Source organism: Eurytemora carolleeae, unplaced genomic scaffold (genome assembly GCF_000591075.1).
Source record: "Eurytemora carolleeae unplaced genomic scaffold, Eaff_2.0 scaffold127, whole genome shotgun sequence".
Lineage (NCBI taxonomy): Eukaryota > Metazoa > Arthropoda > Copepoda > Calanoida > Temoridae > Eurytemora > Eurytemora carolleeae.
Window position 1 is genome coordinate 8906 of NW_019396050.1, and position 22541 is coordinate 31446.

A 22541-nucleotide genomic window follows, 5' to 3' on the forward strand; every position below is an offset into this window, starting at 1 on the left:
CTTTTAGACGAGATTTTACACCAGTTTTAGACGAGATTTTACACCACTTTTATACGAGATTTTACACCACTTTTAGACGAGGTTTTAGACAACTTATGGACGAAATTTTTAAGTCAGCAAAATGTTTATTTTGTGAAATATGCTTGATTGTATTTAGGCAGAATTGGTGTACGTTTTCAATACGCATCTAGCACCTCCTCTCAACTAAATATAAAATAATAAAACTACACCCAAGCACTGCCTTCTGTAGGGGGAGGGAGACAAGCCACATCAATTTCTCCTCCGAGCCACATTCTTCATTATTATGACTTTTTTAAAGTGTCCAATACTTGAAGATAAAACTATTTTTTAAAAGGAGGCTCGGATGAGAAAAATGTGGCTCGGACGTGAAAAATGTGGCTCGGAAGAGACATTTTTGTGGTTGGACTCCCTCCCCTCCTTCTATTGCCTGGGAAGTAGGTGCGCCTTAAACGCCACAGGTTGCTATGCCAAGTTCTCACTTACTGCGAACTAAAATATTTCCATTCCGGCGCAAACATTGTTTAGTATTTTCCCTATTACACATGTAATACTTCAGTAAGCAACCATAACTTTTAAGCTTTAAAATCCTTTATCCAGAGCTACAAAAAAGTATTGTTAAGTTGGCAAGATACAAATAAAAGGTTAAGGCCTGGCGACGCTTTAAAGTCGAACCTATCTTGATCCTTGGTTTTGATCAGCGCATAAATCTCTGTGATCTTACCGGTGGACGGGTAGGGGGGAGGGTGTGTGCATGATGCGTCATAAACCAAAACCTAGATTTATTCCTAAAAATATGGATTTAGAAATCCGTGGATCGTTTACGTTCAAAAAAAATTTCGAAAAACATAGTACGGAAGGCCGGACTGAAAAACTAGGAATGGGGAGGACTTGAAACTCCAATCCACTACTGGAGTTTTAGGCCATCCCTGCAACTTATGATTTGATTTGATTCATCTCAAAAGACGATAAAATTGTTTACAACTACTTTTCAGGAAATAAAAAATTTCACTTAACCACGGGTTCCCTCCACTAATTTTGGTCTTGGTAACTTTGGTAAAGGAAAATTCCCTTAACTTCCATGTAAAGTAGTTATGAATAATTACAATTACTTCTTATTCCATTAAAAAAAAAGCTTTTTGTTATGCAACATTTTTCCTTGAATCATGCTAATACGGTGGTAGGCGATGTTATCAATATAATGAAGACAATTTTTGTTTTCAATTTGGATTTATATCCAACTTTTAAACAGCATGGATACACAAAAACATGAGAACAAATAGAAAAGCTGTCATTAAAAAAGCTTTTCTTTAATTATTTAAGTTTAAAGCCTAAACAATCTTGTTAACCATCAAAACTTAAATAAAAAGTCGTCTTCATTGTATTGATATAATCGCCTACCTCCGTATAAAATCTTATTTCTGCGGGTCCATGTAAAAACCAGCTAATTACACAGGAATGTCAAATATAAAATTATTATTTCATCAAACAATCCACGCTCAGAGATGATTCTGATGATAATCATTTGTTTATTTTTATATATATTATTAATGCTACTATATATTTTTATATATATTATTTATGCTACTACATATATTTTTATATATATTATTTATGCTACTACATATACTTTAACCCAGAACATCAGAGACATCCTAAGAATTATTAACTTTTTAAAAAGATCGTTTTTAAATTTTCAAAATTGAAAGTTGCTTGAAATTACGCTCTTGCAGACCTTTTAAAGTACCAGCTGTTGGTGACCCTGTATATTTTGCCGCTCTGCAGGTAGCGGCCAAACTCTGTTACTTTGCGATTGTCGCAATGATTTGTAAGAAGAGAGAGATTAGTATATATTTTATGGTTAGGTTAGGTTTAGACACTTTCATGGCCGCGTGCTGCGGCTAGAAGGCCGAGCGCCGCGGCTAGGACAGGCTTGGGGGCCAAGCGCTGCGACTAGAACTGGCCCTCTCTCTGTCTTGAAATTCCTTGCGGCATTCGAGTGTAACACAGATTGGCCGCTGCCCTCTCTACTGTAGATATAAAATTTTCTTTTTTAAAAAATTCTTATTTTTATAATGCAAAAATTCCCGAATACACCCCTGATAGTTGCCTATATTTTGAAAAGGTGTAACCGGATACTCAGGGCTACTAAATACCTAGTTTTCAACAACAATGCAGAAATATGACTTTTAGACTCAAGTTATGATTTGAAATAGTCCAAATGAACATTGTGCACAGACTCATTTCACTTATAAGGGACTTTTAAATTTCCAGTAAAACTATAAGCTATTTTGTAACACCATCGAATACACGTAAAGATTGCTAAAATGTCGTCTTTTTCCACAGGTTTCTGGTTCTCACTGTATAATAAGTTGAACAATTATTTAAGGTAGTGAAGGTAGTGAAGGTAATAAATAAAACATTGAATTTTTTTTAGATAATTGAAAGACTGCAGGTTATGAATGTTTTCTATTGTGTATGAATGTACATATGTATAGTAGTAATTATAGTAGTATGTCTATTGTGTATGTATGTACATATGTATAGTAGTAATTATAGTAGTATGTCTATTGTGTATGTATGTACATATGTATAGTAGTAATTATAGTAGTTTGTCTATTGTGTTTGAATGTACGTATGTATAGTAGTAATTATAGTAGTATGTCTATTGTGTATGTATGTACAGAGAAAGATTGTTATATTATGACGGATTCTAACATGGAACTTCTCTCAATTGCAAACTCTAATTTAAGCCTTGAATATATCGAGCTGCTCTTATCCTATGGATTTATCAACCTAATTACTAAAGCAACTAGACTCGCATNAAATGCGTACGCATAATTTCTAAAGCCTCATATAATTCCCACTCTCAACCTTTATTTTCCTCATTAGATATTCTGCCTCTTCCTGACCTAATAATTCAACAGCAATTATTAATTATGCATTCTATAGATCAGAAATATTCTACTGTCAACTAAGATGGTGTTTTTATAAAAAATTCAACCTTAACGGTTCACCCTTATCCTCTAAGAAATGCTGATGATTTTTTTCTACCAAGGGTACGAAATGATTTTTTAAAAAGTTCCCTTTTTTCAGCTTTCCTTTGTTATGTAATGATTTTGATCCTAATATTAAAAAAATTGAGAGCAAGCTTAAGGGTTTAAACTTAGTGTTAAAAAATTCTTGCTTGATAAATATTTAGACTTCAGATGTGATAAACTTTATTGTTTCAGTTGCTCAAATACTTAATTAATTCTCAATTATAGCTTTGTTTCTCTCTTGACCAGTCTGTGGATCTTTTCAGCCAGGAATCATATCTTTTATTTCAAATGCTAATTTTTAGCCACCAGACTTCTTAAAGGAACCCTCACCTTTTCAAGTTAAATTTTTTGATTAAAGATTGATTGTACGGGAGACCGACTGAAAACAGTTTCGGCTAGTTCTGTCTCCCTGCAATAAACTGTAATTTCAACTAATGTTAATTATAAATATCCATTTTTACATGTATAGTTTGTGGCTAAATATATAATTTGATTTGATTTATAGTAGTAATTATAGTAGTATGTCTATTGTGTATGTATGTACGTATGTATAGTTGTATGTTGAGAGTAATTATTTGAAAAGGAAAAAGGACTTTTTTATAATTAATGGATAATGGAGGAAGTTGATACAGTTATTTTATAAAGTTTCAAGCTTGGAAAACCCAGTTAATAGCCCGAAGTTTTCCCAATTCAACTGAAATTTTTAATTTAATTTTTATTATCTTAAGTCTGTGCAGTTAGTGAAACTAATGGAGAAAACTTATAAAATAATTTTAAAATATCTAGGGGGTGTAAGGGAAGTTGAAAACTACGAGGTTATATGTGTATATATAGAGTGATGATGTACGCTAATCCTTTACTAATTGTATAGGCCATAAACTATACCTTTATTCCTATTCCCTGACTATACCGAGAGCGTACTACATATTTGTTTATTATAAGGAGATTCTGGCCTTACCTTTAGTATATCAATATTAGTAAGTGTACAGTACAGCTAACCGAGCACATAGGTAGGAAACTATCATCCCCCCTGGTAAAAACAAACAAACACAAATGAAATTAATTCTTTACTTGTTAAAGTCTGTTAAGTAGTACAGGAAGTGGAGAAATATTATTCAAAAATAATGGTGTCGTATCATTTGCACTATAATTATGATTGATCGGACTAACCGTTCATTCGGACTAACATTTTATTTAAGGGTTAGGTTAGGTTAAGACAATTTCTGGGCCGAGCTCTGCGGCTAGGATAGGGGGCCGAGCACCGCGGCTAGAGGCCGGGCGCTGCGACCACAAGTGTTACTGATCAGCTGACTTTAGTGCAAAAGTACGTTAGATTAATCGGACATTAGTGCAAACGATATAGCATCAAAATAATCATTAAAAGTATTTTCTAAAGTTTGTGAGAAATAGAGGAGAAAACTCATTCGAAAATAATAATGTTTTTTATTTCTTGAATACATTTACATTGACAAAAATATATTTAAAAATTCTGAGAGAAATTCTCTTCGAAAAAAAACATCAAATACACTAAGTACAGCTTTAAAGACGTCTTCCTAATTTACTCAGGGGCGGACACAGGATAAAGTGAGGGGGTGGCCAGATTTTTTAGGAACAAAAAAATTGATAATTAGGAACAAAATTAAAGGATTAGGACAAGGATTTAGGAACAATAAAAAGATTGTCCAGCAATTAGGAACAAAATTAAAGGATTAGGACAATCGGGTTATCATGGCCGGCTAGCAGCTGGCCCACCAAAAAATTCAAATACAGTTAATAGAACGACTCCAATATTACCCTAAAATGATTTTCATGGGCTTTGATGCGTCTTTATTTCTAATGGAATTAATATTACAAGAGAAAAAAAAATAATATAATGAATAAACTGTCAAATGAGCCAGAGGCCGAATTTAAAGAATTAGAGCCGCGGATCAAATATGGTTTATTCCACTTAGAATTGCATTTAATGTTTCAAGATTTAAGCCGGCGCTCAAATAAAACCGGTTATTGGCGGATTTGAGACGCGGCTCAAATTCATAAAATTAGGCCAGTAACTATTTTCTCAAGAAGAGAGAAACAAATTTGTTTTGACAGGTTGAAAAAGATCACCAATTGAATTGGATTAATTTTATTGCTTTCAAAAGTTCTAAAAATAATCTTTGATAAAATACTGAAGTGGACACTTATTAGACAATTTTCCTATTTTGTACTTTAAAAATATATATTTCAATTTACATTTCTTTTACTTAATAATATACAAATAAACGACCTTGATAAAAAACATAATAAGGAATTCACTTGTTGCCACAAACTCTGATTGTATAATCCTTATATCTTTGCAACCCTATGATATGATTTCAAACTATGAATTCTGTTAGATAAAATAATCTAAGTTTGAAATATTAAAGGTTTACATCAGCAGACTGTATAGAAATAGGGATTATAAAATTTGAGTCTGTGGCAAAGACTCAATTCCTTGATCAAACATTGATTGAATGATTACTGATCAGACTCCATCCAATCCATCGCAACTAGGATCCGTTGGCTCCCAAAGGCTCCAAAAGACTCCATTAGGCTCTATCCAATTCATTAAAACTATCTTTGATATACTCGTTGAACATCTCCAAGCTCTCAAGTAACCTGAATATTGAAACTGTTAAATTGAGCGCAGCTACCTGTAAAAATAAATGACTTACTTATTTGACCAACAATACCCACCACAGAATCTCTCAATTAACTATTACGACGAGAATTATACAATTAGAGTGTAAACCTCGTTTCAAATAAGGTAAAGCGAAATTTACTCTATGTACAGCAGTTATATACTATTTCTTTCATTTAAATTTTTTAATACACCATTTTATCTGTAATTTATTTATGAACATTTTTGTGTGTCCCGTGTTGGATATATTTTCAAACAACCTGAAATGAAACAAAGAACAAGAATAGTTAGAATTTCTATTTATAAACCAAAAAAATAAAACTATAGCGGCTACGACGTCACAAAGTCGTATCTGAAAAGGCGTAGACTATTGAGGAGTGAGGGGTGTGCTATTAAAACAAAAAATACTCGTCGTGTACAGAGAATACAATTGAAATGAAAAATATACCTAGCGTGAAAAAATAAAAAATAAAAATTTAAAAAATGAAAAAACTATACCTAGCGTAATTGGACTTGCCATCTTGCTCTTTCCCCTAAAATAAATAAATAAAGTTAAACACTTCTAAACACTTAACGGGGACAGTACACGTCAGTTCGAGTAACCATCAAATCATAGATGCCTTACGGTTCATTTAAAAGTTTAAAATAAATCCAAGAATAAATTTAAAATTAAAAATTGAGTTATTTCAATTGTGGTTTTTCTATAAAAAAAAATTCTGCTATAAATTGTGAGAATCAAATACTTTAAGATATTCAAACCACGCACCTCTAACCCTTCAGTAAAAGTAAATTCAACCTAAAGTCTGACCGCGTCAACTTTGTTGCACCGGCTAGTCCTATTGAGTGTCGATACAGTACAAACTGGGATCGGAAAGGTTGACCCGGCTCGGAAATTCAAATGTACTACGGCTGCCCGTGAAACGTTGACCACATTAATGATCAAATAGAGAATTAAAATTTCTTTGTTATTAATATTTAATGCATACTTAATAATCAGACAAAGTTTATAAGGTAACGTTGTAAATCGGACATTTCCATCTTCGTATGGTGGATTACATTAAAGTGCGCTTACACTCCCGTTAACATCTCCAAATTTTGTTGGGCCCGATGTTGAATGGTTGACTTTAAAACACTTGAAACTGTTTAAAAACAAACAAAAAATGAAAACAATCGTATTAATCGTAATTAGTTTTTGGTTTGTTTTTTGAATATATTTAAATTCAGGGTCAAAACTTAAACAAATTAAAACAATTTGCCTTTCTTCCACTTTGATCCTTTTGATCCTAAAAGAATTAGACAAAAAACGTCACTCGTCGTAAATATCAACACAATGAAGACGACTTCAGATTTCCAATTTGATGTCTACCAAACTTTCAAACAGCATTGATTCACATTACACATAAACATGGAAACAAATAGAAGCTGTCAACTATTCATATGTTCAAAAAGGAAAAAAGCTTGTTCTAAATCAGAACTTAACTCAAAAGTCGTCTTCATTGTAATAATATAAGCGCCGACCCTTGTTTAATTTACCTGGATATTATCTTTTATCTCTTCAATCTTTCCTTTCAAACTTCTCAGCAGATCTATCCGATCTAATCTCTCTTGGGAACAATTACTGGTGCTCTGCGCCACCTGAGCCTCCCACTCTCCCATCTCCTTCTCCTTACTCTCCTTTCTACGCGACCATTTCAACCTAGAATTCAATTGATGTTAGGTACTTTCCAAAAGGATTTTTCCCAAGTGGCAACTTCCCAAATGTGCAATTTCCCAAGCGGCAACTTCCCCAGTCTGACCTAGTCGCAGCGCTACGCCCCCAGCCTGTTTTGCCGCGGGGCTCGGCCCTTTAGTATATCCTAGCCGCAGTGCTCGGCCCCGCCCCCTTGCAGCCTACGGTGCCTCAGAGGGTCTAATCTATCCTTTGGATAGTTTCCGCTTGGAAAATTGCACATTTGGAAAGTTTTCACTTGGGAAGTAGCCCTTGGAAATATGCCTTTGGGAAAGTATCTAACACCATTTAATTCTCATAGTTTTGAGTTACTAGGGTTGAATAGTATTAAATATTGCTTAATGATTTTTTAAATCTTAATGCTCTGGGGCCTTTATGATACTATTGATCCAAATATTCATTTATTTCCCCAATTCTGGGAATAAAACCCTAAATAACATTCCAAAACAAGATTTTCAAAGAGGGGAGGGGATGATATGCTAGGAAAATATACACCCTTGTTCTACGGTATTAATGCGTACATGATTGTATCCTGTGTGGAGACAATGTTGAAGATCTTCTCCTCCAGCTCTCTCGAGACCCTCTCCTCCATCTCACCCTTCATCTTTACCTCCTCCTCCGCCTTCATCATCTCCTGGAAGTACACAGATACAATATATAAAGTAGTAATCGCCGTTTGTCAGTTTGTTGATATCTGATCCTAACATCACTCATAACCCCCTGGACCGATTTGCCTCAAATTTGATTGGGGAACTTGGGAGAACCTCAGGAATATTTTTTTAGTTAAAATAACAAATGTTTTCGTGTTCAGTATCAGATTGTTCTAGAAACAGTTGTAAATCTGACACACGCGTTAGCAGAATTAATTTTGAGGAAAATGATGGAAATGATCCGGATGCAGATCCATTTATTTAGAGAGGATTCAGGATCCAGATCCGTATCCGAATCCTCATCAAAATGAAATGAGGTCAAAATACAGGGTTACCCACAAAGGATGTGACTTCAAGTTCAAAGTGTACAAATCATGTAAATGTTCACAAATTATATGCAGTAGAGTACATTAATACAGTATGTTCCCTAGACTATCAATTTCAACTTCGAATTTTTAAAAGCTGTAAAATAAACTTTATAATGAATTAGGTGAATAAAAACATCATTTGATTTATAGTTATAACGGAAAATCATCGTTTGTTAAGTGAAAGGCAAAGAGTCTATGTGAAATGATCATTGGTCAATTATGACACTAGCCTATTTCATAATTTGGTATTCTTTTAATATTAATTTTAGATTTTCTATAAAATGATATTCCAGGGCCCAAAAGGTTATATAGCATAAATATGTGAAGTACACCTGCAGGATAGAAACAGTACAACAAAATGGCCGTTTTACTCTTTTCTTGGCATACTCATATTTTAAAAGTTCCCAGTCGACTTTACAGTCTCATCCTTTGTGGAGCTATATTAAAGGGTTGGGAGGAAAAAATTAAGAAAAAAGTCTGAACTGTTCAAAATTTATAGATATCTAAAAAATCCATTTCTCTAAATAGTTCATCAAGAAGCAAAGAAATAAAAAATAGAAATTTTTTTTGTTAAAAAAATCTGTAAATTCGGATCCATTTTTTTTCCAGGCTGGATCCAGATCTGTAAAATGAAATTGATCCTAAGCACTGTCTACCTCCGCCTGCCCCATGATGGTCCTCTGAATGTCCAGCTGCTGTCTGGCCCCAGCAGCATGATCTAAAAGAGTTTTATATTCTCCTAGCAGCTTGTGGATTTCGTCTCTTCCTTTCTGATATGCAAAGTTCTTCAACTTGGACTCCTAGCCACCAACACACAAGGTCAAACTGGAGCAGCAGAAAATTTCCAAACTTTTCATTCCAAGTTGACCCATTCCAAAAATTTAGAAATTTAGATTAGGGGGTACGATTGTGAATCGCATTGGTCACTTTAAATTACGTCTACATTCCCTTTAACCGAATTATTAATTACAAAACTGCCCATGAGCCGGCTTATACATGAAATGCAGCAATAGGAAGACGACTTTTAGAATCAAGTTATAACTTTAAAAGCCCAATAAGCATGAGACACAGCATGTCAATTAATTAGCCGCACAATTAGCTTCGTAATAACATCAAATACGTAATGCTGTAATGTCGCCTTCTTATTCATTTGTTTTCTGGTGATCATTGTACGATTTTGTTGAAAAAATGAGATTATAATATAAAAATTTTGTTTTCCCCCCTTAAAGAGATTGTCATAATTAGGGCTGGGCAAAGTTCCTTTCACGATACGGAGGTTTTCGAAAATTAACGGAAGAGTTCGTTAACGAACGGCAAAAACCGTTAACGAACGGAAAAAGAAGAAAAAAATTAACGGTTGAAAAAAATAACTAAAAATAAAAAAATGTCGTTATTTTCTGATTAAAATTGCAAAAATTTTATTTTAAAAAATTAAAAAATTTAACGCATTTTGATGTTTTTAAATGTGTCTTCTGTGTGTATAAACCGTAATGAAATTCTTTTCGCCGTTACCGCCGTTAATACGGTAATATTAACCGTTGACAAAAAATGTTTGCTGTTAACGCCATTAATACTGTAATAGACCATTAACGCTTAGCCCCATTAACGCCGTTAATTTTGTAACAACAGTACCATTAATGGCTAGAGCCGTTAACGATTGTTGAATTTTTTTCGTTAACACTATTAATTAAATTGAGATCGTTAACTAAAGGTAATTTAAAAAAAAGGAAAATGCCGTTAACAGAACAAACGTTCTGCCCTTAGCCTTAAAATTAATGGCTAACTGAAATTTTTTAACGGTTGGAACTAACCGTTAACGAAACGGCTAGAAAAAGTTGGAACGTGTCCAGCCCTAGTCATAATCACTTCCAGAGATACAAATTTAAGAGTTGCATCGTTGCATCACAACGCTATTTAAACCTTTCTCACCAAAAATAAAAGAGGCTGTCATTCAAATGTGCTCGAGTATTTAAATTTGTTTCGTTGTCTCTGCTGCATAAATCTGCTGGATATTCTTGTAGAAAACAGTTAAAATTTTCAGATAGAAAAAAAAACGTTTAAACGATATTGTTGTAAATTAGACAGGCATCTCTTTAAATTGAGAGCCGTAATTGGGTCAACAGGCTCCTTAAACTGCTCCGAGACGGACGATGTGTGGTGTTTCCTGTTCAAGGTTTAAGATCTTCGCTAGCTCTGAATCTTGCGCACTCACAGTCTTTATAGACTCCGTCTCACGTTGCAGTTCAGCCAACCGACTCTCTTTCTAAAATCAATCAATTAATCAATCAATCAATCAATCAATCAATCAATCAATCAATCAATCAATTAATCAATTAATCAACCAATCAATCAATCAATCAATCAATCAATCAATCAATTATTCATCAATATATTAATAGTCAATTCATCAACAATCAATTATATAATTATCAATCAATCAATGATGAACAATGAAGAAAAATGAATGATGAACAATGAATGATGAAAAATGAATGGTGAACAATGAATGATGTACAATGAATGACGAACAATGAATGATGGACAATGAATGATGGACAAAGAATGATGGACAATGAATGATGAACAATGAATGATGAACAATGAATGATGGACAATGAATGGTGAACTATGAATGATGGACAATGAATGATGGACGATGAATGAAGGTCAATGAATGATGAACAGTGAATATTGAACAATAAATGATGGACAATGAATAATAGACAATGAATTATGGACATTGAATGATGAACAATGAATGATTAACAATAAATGATGGAAATGGAAAGATGGACAATGAATGATGAACAATGAATAATGAATGATGGATTGGACATTGAATGATAAACAATGAATGATGAACAATGAATGATGAACAATGAATGATGAACAATAAATGATGAACAATGAATGAAAACAATGAATGATGAACAATAAATAATTTGCCAATTTGGCCGAGCCTCCTGGCCAGCTGAACTAAACAATTATTTTTCTGGTTCGCAGTGCTTTTAAGTTTTTGATAAGACAATTTCTCTCCTCGTCGAGAACCTTTGAGATACAGAGAAAAGTCCAAAAGCGTTACAGGTCGTGCCAATATGTGATTTTTGAGTACTTGTCTTGATATAATGGGTAAATTTATATGTAACAAGCTTTTTGACAAAGCAGGAATAAAAAAAGTACACAATTATTTAAATTTTGGTCCCGTTTAAATTGAAAAAGTGCTATAGATATATTAACAACTGAAATAACGCTATAATGAAATCCAGCATGCATTGATCATGCATGATAAGGTACACAATAGTTTAAAAAATGATGTTCTGCCTTGAGTGCGTTCATGGATTCCGCCATACATCTTAATTTATTCTTCTCAGATTCAAACTCAGAAAGCTCAACCTACAAATAAGAGAGAGGGTTTCAAATAATTCCAGAAAATTTAGTTGTGTATTTTATTTGTGCATTTTATTTGTGTACTTTATTTGTGTATTTTATTTGTGTATTGAATTTGTGTATTGTAAGATAAGATAAGAAAGAATCTGAAAACCCCCATCTTAGAGCTCAGACCGCCATCGTTCAGTGTATTTGTGTACTTTTACTTTATTAGTGTACTGTACTAGTGCAGTGTACTGTATTAGTGTACTTTTTTACTTTATTAGCGTGCTGCACTAGTGCAAAATACTGTATTAGTGTAGAGTATTAGTGAACTGTATTCATGTATTGTATTAGTACATGTATTGTATTAGTACATGTATTGTATTAGTACATGTTCAGTTTAAGTATACTGTATTCGTGAACTGTGTTCGTGAACTGTATTCGTGTACTGTATTAGTGTACTATACAAGTGTACTGTATTCGTGAACTGAGTTCGTGTACTGTGTTCGTGTACCGTATTCGTGTAGAGTATTAGTGTACTTTTTAGTGTACTGTATTAGTGTACTATTCAAGTGTACTGTATTCGTGAACTGTGTTCGTGTACTGTATTCGTGTACTGTATTAGTGTACTGTATTAGTGTACTTGTATTAGTGTACTGTATTAGTGTCCTGTACTACTGTCCTATTACTTTCCTATATTACTATCCTGTATTAGTGTACTGTTTTAGTGTACTGTATTAGTGTACTATACAAGTGTACTATACAAGTGTACTGTATTCGTGAACTGTGTTCGTGTACTGTATTCGTGTACTGTATTCGTGTACTGTATTAGTGTACTGTATTAGTGCCCTGTATTACTGTCCTATTACTTTCCTATTTTACTATACTGTATTAGTGTACAGTATTAGTGTACTGTTTTAGTGTACTGTATTAGTGTACTGTATTGGTGTACTTTACAAGTGTTCTTTTTTAGTGTACTGTATAAGTGTTCTGTATAAATTTTCTGTACTGTTCTGTATTAGTGTACTATACAAGTGTACTGTATTCGTGAACTGTGTTCGTGTACTGTATTAGTGTTCTGTTTTAGTGTACTGTATAAGTGTTCTGTATTAATGTACTGTATAATGTACTGTATAAATGTACTGTATTAGTGTACTATATTCAGGGTGGCCAAAACTTTTTTGAAAAAATCCGTACAAGGATGTTCTCAGATCTGATAAAGAGACAGATATATAGATAGATAAACAGACAGACAGATATATAGACAGATAAATAGACAGAGAAACAGATAGACACATACACATATGGATAAACAGAGAGACAGATAGGATATATAAGCAGATAGATAAAAAGATAGATAAACTGACATGCAGATAGATATACAGGTGGATAGACAGATAACTAGACAGATAGACAGATAGATAAACATATTCTCAAATGAACACTTCTGGAACATACAGGGTGTCCCACGCAACATGATAGTTTTTCCATTATTTGTTCAGTTGTTTGATATCTAAGATCAATAAAAATATTATAATGGAGTCACGTTATATTAAAATTGATTTCAAAGTAAAATATAACTAAGCAAAAGATTTGTTTAACTAAAAATAATTATTTATCAAATGTCATGTTTCGTGGGACACCCTGCATTCTCAAATGAACACTTCTGGGATCTCGAAAATTATGAATGAATTTTTATTGTCAATTGAAACATTAATCAATCTAATATTATTTAAAATGCAGAAAATAAGTTAAACTAACTTCATTTTGACGAGAATTTTTTTTGTAATTTTTATAAAAAAATTTGCTGAAATGAGTGAAAATTAAAAAAAACCGGTGTATTTCCAGGATAAAAATCCGTACAATTTGAAAAAAAATCCGTACAATCCGTACATTTTGGCCACCCTGTATATTATTGCACTGTATTAGTGTACTGTATAATGTGTACTGTATAATGTGTACTGTATAGTGTACTGTATACTATAGTGTACTAAATAACCTTGTCACTGTACGCTTTCTCAATATGAGATGAGTTTTCCCGTTTGAAAGCTTCTATTTGATCTAGGAACATCTGCTTTTTTCCATGCAGCCTCATAACACTGTCCTCGATCTGAAAAAAAGTTTTTTTAAAAAATATTTTTATTATTTAAGGGACTATGAGCGAAGATAGCAATGTACGATTTATAACGATACTCTTAGAACCTAAATCTGGTCAAAAATGTGGAAGATAACGTCGTTTTTCCAGGGGTCGGAAACGTCATGTGTTTGTGTCTGTTCCAAAAGAGTGTGCGTGTGTGATAAGGAACCAAGAGTTGTACTGTCGGCGTATACTGTACACAAGAATTCTCGGTATTTGTACAGTCTGGGAGATTACATTTGCTTACTGAAAAATTCATGCAAAGAATATAATTTGATTTAAGATTACAATAAACTACTCGTTAAATTCAAGCTTAAGTATAGTTGAAGACATTTTTATGCACTTCCCTTGCCTGTAGCCATGTTGTGTGTCTGTCCCAAAAGAATGTGCGTGTGTGATAAGGAACCTGTCTGCAAAGCAGTGCACCTGCACGTAGCTTTCTCATGCCAGACCAGCGCCATTTCCATTCCCATTATTCTTATACCCTGCGTTTTCCGGACTCAAAAAGTGTTTGTTTCTGTGAATTTCTCCATTATTTCTTATTAGCAAGAAGTGCGCAAGCCAATTTTGCAGAGAAACCACACAGGAAAATAAACAGTTTAAATGAACAAAAACATACAATTCATACTTAATCAGACAAAGCTTTAAATGGTATCGTTTCAGAGACTATACAGACTGCATATCTCCTTTCACAGGATGGGCTACGTAGGCCTAAGTTGACCCAGCACGACATGCTACGTTTTACTATAGGTTTTCAGAGTGCCATCTCACGGCCACTTGTTTCACATAATACCCATTCAGGGGTTAAGTTTTACAACTTTTAAAGAAATACTCCAATTTTAAACATGAAACATTTATGAATTCAGTCTTTTTTTAAAGATTTTGTCTTTCGTATCAAAAGAATCCTTAAATATCCCTGAATACAGATGTTTGCTGATTGGTCGTGTACAGTACTTGTACACAATAGAGCATGGTGTGGAAAATATCGCATATTTTAGCTGATAATCGATCTCTGTAACTCTCTTATCTCTGTACCGTTTTAAACTGGTCATCAAGTTGCATGTAGGATCACTTGAAATTACGCTTACAACAGTCCCATAAGTTTTTTCTTAATTCAAGCAGTTATTTTGTTTTCGTTCATCATTGAAGTATTTAATAAATATCATTTATATAAAAAAAATTTTGACAAAAAAAACGTTACAAGTGCATTCATTTCTATGGTATTCTTACAATGGTTCCCTCTTGTGTTTGACAATTTCAAGATATTTCAGATTAATCATGGATTTCAATTTAAAATTTAGTTTATGACAGGAGCACATCTATACTCTAGAAATAGGAGATTCAATATGTTCCTCATAATTGTTGACAACATTCATCAAAATTCAGGGTTTTAAAGGAGGAAGCACTTAAAAAGTGATGACGCACAGGGAGGACGCAAAATTAGCACACAAAACGAGGACGCAACTTGAAGAAGCGCAATGACGAGGCACAATGAGGATACACAATGAGAACGCTCTGTGAGTATGCAAAATGAGGACGCACAATGAGGACACACAGTGAGAACACTCTGTGAGTATGCAAAATGAGGACGCAAAATGAGGACGCAAAATGAGGATACACAGTGAGGACGTAAAATGAGAACGCACAGTAAAGATAAAGTAAGGATGAAAAATAAGGAAGCACAATGAGGACGCACAATGAGGAAGCCGAAAGAGGACGCACAATTAGGACACAGTTCACAGTGAGCATAGTCAGGATCGCAACATTTGGACGCACATTGAGGACCCAGAGTATGGACGCAAAGTAAGAACGCCCGATAATACCTGTTGAACCCTGTCATGCTGGCTGGACATGAAGAGGAAGAAGTTCATGAGAACAGAGAAGAAGATCTGAGTTCGTTTAGATGTAGGGATTGTTAAATCTTTCAGGCCAAACCTTAGCGGACACTCAAGCTGTCTGAACAGGAAATAACGGGGTGATTACAGTGAGAACAAGAAAAAAGTTTATATTTATGGTAGATTTTATGGAATAAGTTACTATTTTTTGTAGATTTTATAAAATAAATAACTATGTATGGTATATTTTCTGGAATAAATTACTATTTATGGTAGATTTTCTGGAACAAGTTACTATTTATGGTAGATTTTCTGAAATAAATTACTAATTATGGTAGATTTTATGGAATAAGTTACTAATTATGGTAAATTTTATGGAATAAATTACTAATTATGGTAGATTTTATGGAATAAGTTACTAATTATGGTAGATTTTAGGGAATAAATTACTATTTAGATAGATTTTATGGAATATGTAATAATTTATGGTAATTTTATGGAATTAATTAATATTTATGGTAGATCTTATGGAATAAGTTACTATTTATGGCGGCTTTTATGGAATAAATTACTATTTAGCTAGATTTTATGGTTCATAAGTTACAATTTATGGTAGATCTTATGGAACAAGTTACTATTTCTGGTATATTTTATGGAATAAATTACTATTTGTGGCAGATTTTATTGAATAAATTACTAATTATGGTAGATTTTATGGAATAAGTTACTAATTAACCAAGTTACTATTTGTGGTAGATAATTTAATGAATATTTGTGATAGATTTGATTTAACAAGTAACTATTTGTGGCAGATTTTATGGAATATACTCCAGGGAACCAAATTGTTGCGGATCTGGATCCGAATCCTGAGAACTGGAAAGTATAAATTTTTATTTCGCTTTACCTGAAAAGATAATCCAGGCTGGCTGATAGGGTCAGCTTAGGGACAAGATCCTTATAAAGTTCAGCGTGGTCGATATCCTGCATTATTTCGAACTGCGCCACGTCGGTGAGAAGCATGTCCTTAGAGAACCCGAACTCCAGCAGGAAGCTGTGGTAAACCTGGATAGTTTGAATTCAATTCAGGGGTATATATTTTCGCCACCCCTCACACTATTTTGGGAGTGATTTTATATGGCCCTGCGCAAAGATTTTAATTCCTGTTTCACAACGGTATCCCTGAAATCTTTATCTGAACAACAATGTTAACAGTGGCGCAACTAGGGGGGGGGGGCGGTCGAACAGAGTTTCGCCCCCTCCCTCTGCAAATTTTGCCCCCTCTCGACCCCCCACCCTCACTTGGCTCCAGCATGATCATTATTGTGGACCATCTTTTTTAAAATTTTGTCGTTAAAGAAAAAATACCAAAAGTTTTCTTTGGCGCTTCGCGCATCATTTCCAATTGAATTTCTAACTATTTTCTCGTTTTCGACTTAAAGAAAGTCAGTCATTCTTAATTTATCCTCTCTAAAAAACATGTATATATGAGTATTACAATAAATATACCATTTAAAGTTACACAAAACCTGACACCCTAAGAAGAATAACAAGAAATATAATAAGGATTATATCAGGCTATTAGGACTTTTGCAGACTATAGGGGGAAAACAGGGTAATTCCCCTACTGATCAAGTGCCGCCGCAGTAAAAATTTACTGAAATATTTCTTGATGCGAGTCAGAATATCTTTTTAGTGTCTACTGATAGTACGCCCCCCCCCCAATTTTTCAGCGGGGGGATGTTGAAATTGCCCCCTCCCCCTTAAGCCACTCAAGTCTGAATCCATATGTATTTAATGCATATCCGTTGTCCAACATATTGTTACCCACGGGCCATAAACTATTTATTTACAAAATTTCTTTATACAAAAATATCTCTAAACATTAATAGTTCTTACCACGGTAATAGCTTGCACTCTATTCTCTAAAATATCGCTGGGAGAGAAGTTTTCACACCCATCCCACTCCTGTATTCAATACGAACTGGAGATTAATTAGAGATATACAAGAACCTGAAGATTAAGTATAAAATAGGAAAGTAGTAGGAAATAAGAAGGGAGATCTGGAATTTCTATCCCTTAAACCATTTTAAAACAAATTCTTCATCTAAAATTAAGTAGTAATCTCTGTTTGTCTCACGAAACCATTGGACCAATTTGCCTCAAATTTTGATTGGGGAACTTTGGAGAACCATGGGAATTTTCTCAGATTGGTTTTGAGATTCAAAATTATTGAGTGGGTTGACATTAACAAGTTTAACTTAGCTTCCAGGCAAAGCTGAGTTTCTAAAATTTGTTCTCTAGGAAATTACCTGGATCCATTTTACCGAATCAGTGATTTAATAAGTTACACGTAAAATTATTTACTTTGTAACAACATAAAATACTCTTATATTAATTAAGACTTTGGTATATTCCTAGAGAACGATTTTTGGACAACCCCTCCCCTCCTCCTATCAATTTTGTACATGGATCTTATTTGTTAGACATAGATATAATTGAACATGTGGCCGCAGCGCTCGGCCCAGAAAGTGTCTTAACTAACCTGACCCGTGGCCGCAGCGCTCCGCTCTGAAAGTGTCTTAACCTAACCAAACCCTAAATAATAATAAATAAATACTAATTTTCGTCACGTACAAAATTGATAGGAGGGGGGTGGGGGTCCAAAAATCGTTCACTAGGACAGACCCTCTTTACCATTTAACAGTTTTCTGGTTCTCACCGTATACTCAAATAAATCTTTATAAAACCTTTATAATAAATCTTCTCGACTGTCTTGACAAAACACACAGGGTTGAGGATCCTTGACGAAGAAGGGACCAAAGACACTAAAATTTTTGACTTCGCTATTAATATTTGGAGGGACGCTACGTCAAAAATTATATTATTGCTCTTCGTTCAGAACCTTTTTCTCAACTAAAGAATACGAGGAGTTTAAGTGGAATAAATCGATCTAATCCGAAAAGAAAACCTTGGCCGACACGGCTATCGGTCAAAATAATATACAAATATCTTAAACCTATCCGCTGCTCGGTTTTCTAGAGACTGAACCATACTGTACAGTATTCATACGTTTCAAAACCTGAGCTGAAAACTTATCTTCCAAATGCAACATGTCTCTCGGCTTGGTCTCTCTCCATTGACCCCTTCTGGGAGTTAACCATCCTTCCATTAGTGTCCTTGGTCCTGTAAAGTGAGAAGATTTCTTTGTTCTTATTCCCCATGTATGAAAACAGGGTGCAAGACGTGTCGGAATGATTGGATGGGTATCGGAGCAGTTTGATTCTCTAATCTTGGTAGTGAGAGAAACCATCAGTTCTTGACGGTTGTTGACTATTTTTCTATGGTCTCTGTTAATCACAGTAATCTTTGGAGGGAAAGGGAGAGTGGCAGCGGCAAAGCTACCTTGATAAATATCTCCTGTTATAGCTGAGATCGATCTTACTGAGCTTCGGAAATGATCTATGTCTTCCATGATTTCCGAGTCTGTTGCTCCTCGCAGAATATCGTTTAGTCCAGCGACCAGAAGCACATCTACAGGTCTGTGTACATTGCCGTATTCAGCCATGAAAGCATGTTCTAGTTCTCTTACTGTTGCTCCAGGGATTGTAATGTAGTCTATATGAATATCATCTCCCTGATAGCCATTCATTGATCGCATTCCTTGCCAATTTTTGTTTTTGCAAGTAAAACAGTGATAGTTCCCCCACATATCTGCTGGAGCCGATATTCTATAATCTTTCGAACTGTTGTGAGTATGACAAACAGTAGAGCTAGCAGTGTCACCTGGCATGATATATTCCGAGCATATCGCACAATATTTCTCCAGAATTGAATTTGCTGCACGAATGGATTCATAGTATATCCTCTTTGCATTTAAGTACACAGCATGTTCTCCTGATTTTCTACTGAGAGAAATATCCTTCATCTGTTCTTCAGCAGGGATATTTCTTGACAATTTATCAGCATAAGCAGGGTAAAGCATGGATCTATATGAAGGGGGGAGAGGTGGCGGAGGTCTCCTGGCATCTGATAGACTCCAAATTGGTCTCGTTCTCTGGTCCGTCATCCTGGATTAAATGCAATTTTAGATATGTTAAATAGTTGGAATATTGGTAACTAGAAAACAGTTTATTTATGTAAGCATACATAATATATTTATTCATTCCATTGAAGTAAGTTAAAGTTAATGATAACATGAAATAGTAATGTTGAATATTCAGTAAATGCTATAAATAAAATTCTTCATTTCGAACCTAGAGATCTAATAAAAGTTCCATTCTGTAATTGTTATCGTTAAGATAAGTAAATCTAGGATCATTTAAGTAGGACATATGATTGATTTTTAGTTCAAATTTAAACCAGAACGATATTCTTATTTTTTTAAATAAAAAATTCATGAATTATAATCTATAATTTTAATACATTTTGATGAATTTTCAAAATTATTTTTAAAATCTACAAATTGGTTTCTCCCCCCCCCAGGATCCTACAGGGATCAGCTGATGTTACAGGCAACAATCAACCAATCAATCTACAATCAGTCAGAGTTAGTTACGTATTTCGTAGTTTCGGCTTTATGAAGACGCTTATTTGTACCTGGAAGTCTAATGAAAAACTTTTTTGCTTAAACAATAATAAAAATGTTTATTTTAGTTCTATTGGTAATCCTAAAAGTTTTTATTTAAAATGTCATGACGTAATTACTTTTAACAATATTACCGGGGGGAAGAAAGCCAAAATTATCGAAATCAAATCTGAAAACAGAAAATTATTTTGAGAAGAGAAAGCAAATTACTTTTGTTCATTGACATTTAATTATCATGACTTAAACTCTGTGAGCGTGATGCAAGGAAGTATTTTCTTCTTTTTGTGTGATTTTTAAATTGTATATTAAAGTTTTTCGGTTTTTTTTGTTGCATGCTTCACCTTATTATTATTCTGCAGTTTTGATTTTGCTAACATTTATCATCACATCGTTGTAAATCTGACATCTGGTTTTATACTAATGTTGGGACTCATAGAATCTAAGTCAAGCAACGAGAAATTATTATCTTATGGGGACTAAACGGACCTTAATTTCGTGTCCATTTTTAAAGATATTTTTTTACAGTCATCTTTATGAACACTTTGTGTTTTTTTTAGCCACTCCACTGCATATTAATGATCGCTTAAATGGCCAGAAGACGCCATGTGATCTGTGATCAATTGAGTGGCCCTAAGCTTCTTAGTTTTATAATTTTTATTAAAATGGTCATTTGAATTTTCTTTGCTGGAACTAATGATCTTTTATTAATTCTTCTGCGTTGTTTTAATATGTCAACTAACCTGGACACCCAGCTTTGTCTGGAATTTTTAAATTTCTTCGCTTCAGCGGAAGTTTTAAAGTAAATTAGTAAAATTCTTAGGTATTTTGGGACACCCAGTGTAGTTAACTCCTGTTGTTTTAACACCTCTTGCTTTTTGAGTTTACGTTTTCTTTTTAGTTTTCAAGTTTTTTTTAATAAAACAATTGTCTGATGCTTGCAGAATATCAAAACTCGGTAAACACAGTTCTAGCCTCCGCCACTGCCGATAAAAGAATCGCGTCCCAGCCCCCCAAGTCTTGATCTCTCTTAGAATAGGATAAAATCAAAATGTCGGGTTTCAGAACCGGTATCCTAGCTTCAGCTCGCAAGATGAGTACCCAGCAGCACAACCTCGTGTTGGGGAACATGAACCCCTGCATCAAGAAGATGGAGTACGCCGTCAGAGGTCCTCTGGTCATCCGTGCAACACAGATAGAGAAGGTTATAAATGTGCAAAAAAAATATAAAAGGGGCAAATATATTTTCTTGAAATTCCCCTTCTTAATTATCAAATAACATTTTTTTTTATTAGCATGTATATTTTGTTTTTACAGAAAACTTTAATGGTTTTTGGTTTTATCTCATCGAGCTTTTTAAAGATTGTTTTTTTTTGGCGGAAATTATGTTATAATAACAAAAAATCCTGTAATAGAGAATATCTGCTATTATTGGATACAAACAGACAGACAAACAAACAAACAAACAGACAAGCCAAATTTATATATAGATAGAAATAGAACAGGAATATAGTAAAATAAGAATAGAACGGGAATTTAATAAAATAGGAATAGAACAGGAATATAATAAAATTATAATAGAATAGGAATATCCTAGAACAGTAATACATTAAAAATAGGAATAGAACAGGAATATAATTGAATAGGAATGGAACAGGAATATCCTAGAATAGGAATAGAACAGGAATATCCTAGAATAGGAATAGAAAAGGAATACATTAAAATAGGAAAATAACAGGAATATATCAAAATAGGAGTAGAACAGGAATATAATAACATAGGAAAAGAACAGGAATATCCTAGAATAGGAATATATCAAAATAGGGAATAACAGGAAATTAATACATAAAATATGAATTGAACAGGAATACGATAATTAGGAATAGAAGTGGAATATATTAGAATAGGAATAGAACAGGCATATAATAAAATAGGAATAGAACAGGAATATCATAGAAAAGGAATAGAACAGGAATATCCTAGAAAAGAAATAGAACAGGAATATACTAGAATAGGATTAGAACAGGAATATATTAAAATAGGAAAAGAACAGGAATATACTAGAATAGAAATAATAACAAGAAAATATTAAATAGTAGGAATTTTAGAGTAGGAATAGAACAGGAATATAATAAAATAGAAATATCTTAGGA

General features: G+C 33.7%; 1 protein-coding gene across 1 annotated transcript in view; it reads left to right on the forward strand.

Annotated features, from left to right (window-relative positions):
- Window positions 1–80: 80 nt before the first annotated feature.
- The window catches only part of LOC111704275 (alanine aminotransferase 1), a 37294-nt gene continuing 14833 nt past the window's right edge, over window positions 81–22541 (forward strand). Inside the window, exons 1-4 of the mRNA XM_023476482.1 lie at window positions 81–149; window positions 9112–9115; window positions 11534–11541; window positions 21452–21592. Of these exons, the coding sequence (XP_023332250.1) occupies window positions 96–149; window positions 9112–9115; window positions 11534–11541; window positions 21452–21592 (207 nt within the window). The 5' untranslated portion in view covers window positions 81–95. The remainder of the gene's footprint in view (window positions 150–9111; window positions 9116–11533; window positions 11542–21451; window positions 21593–22541) is intronic.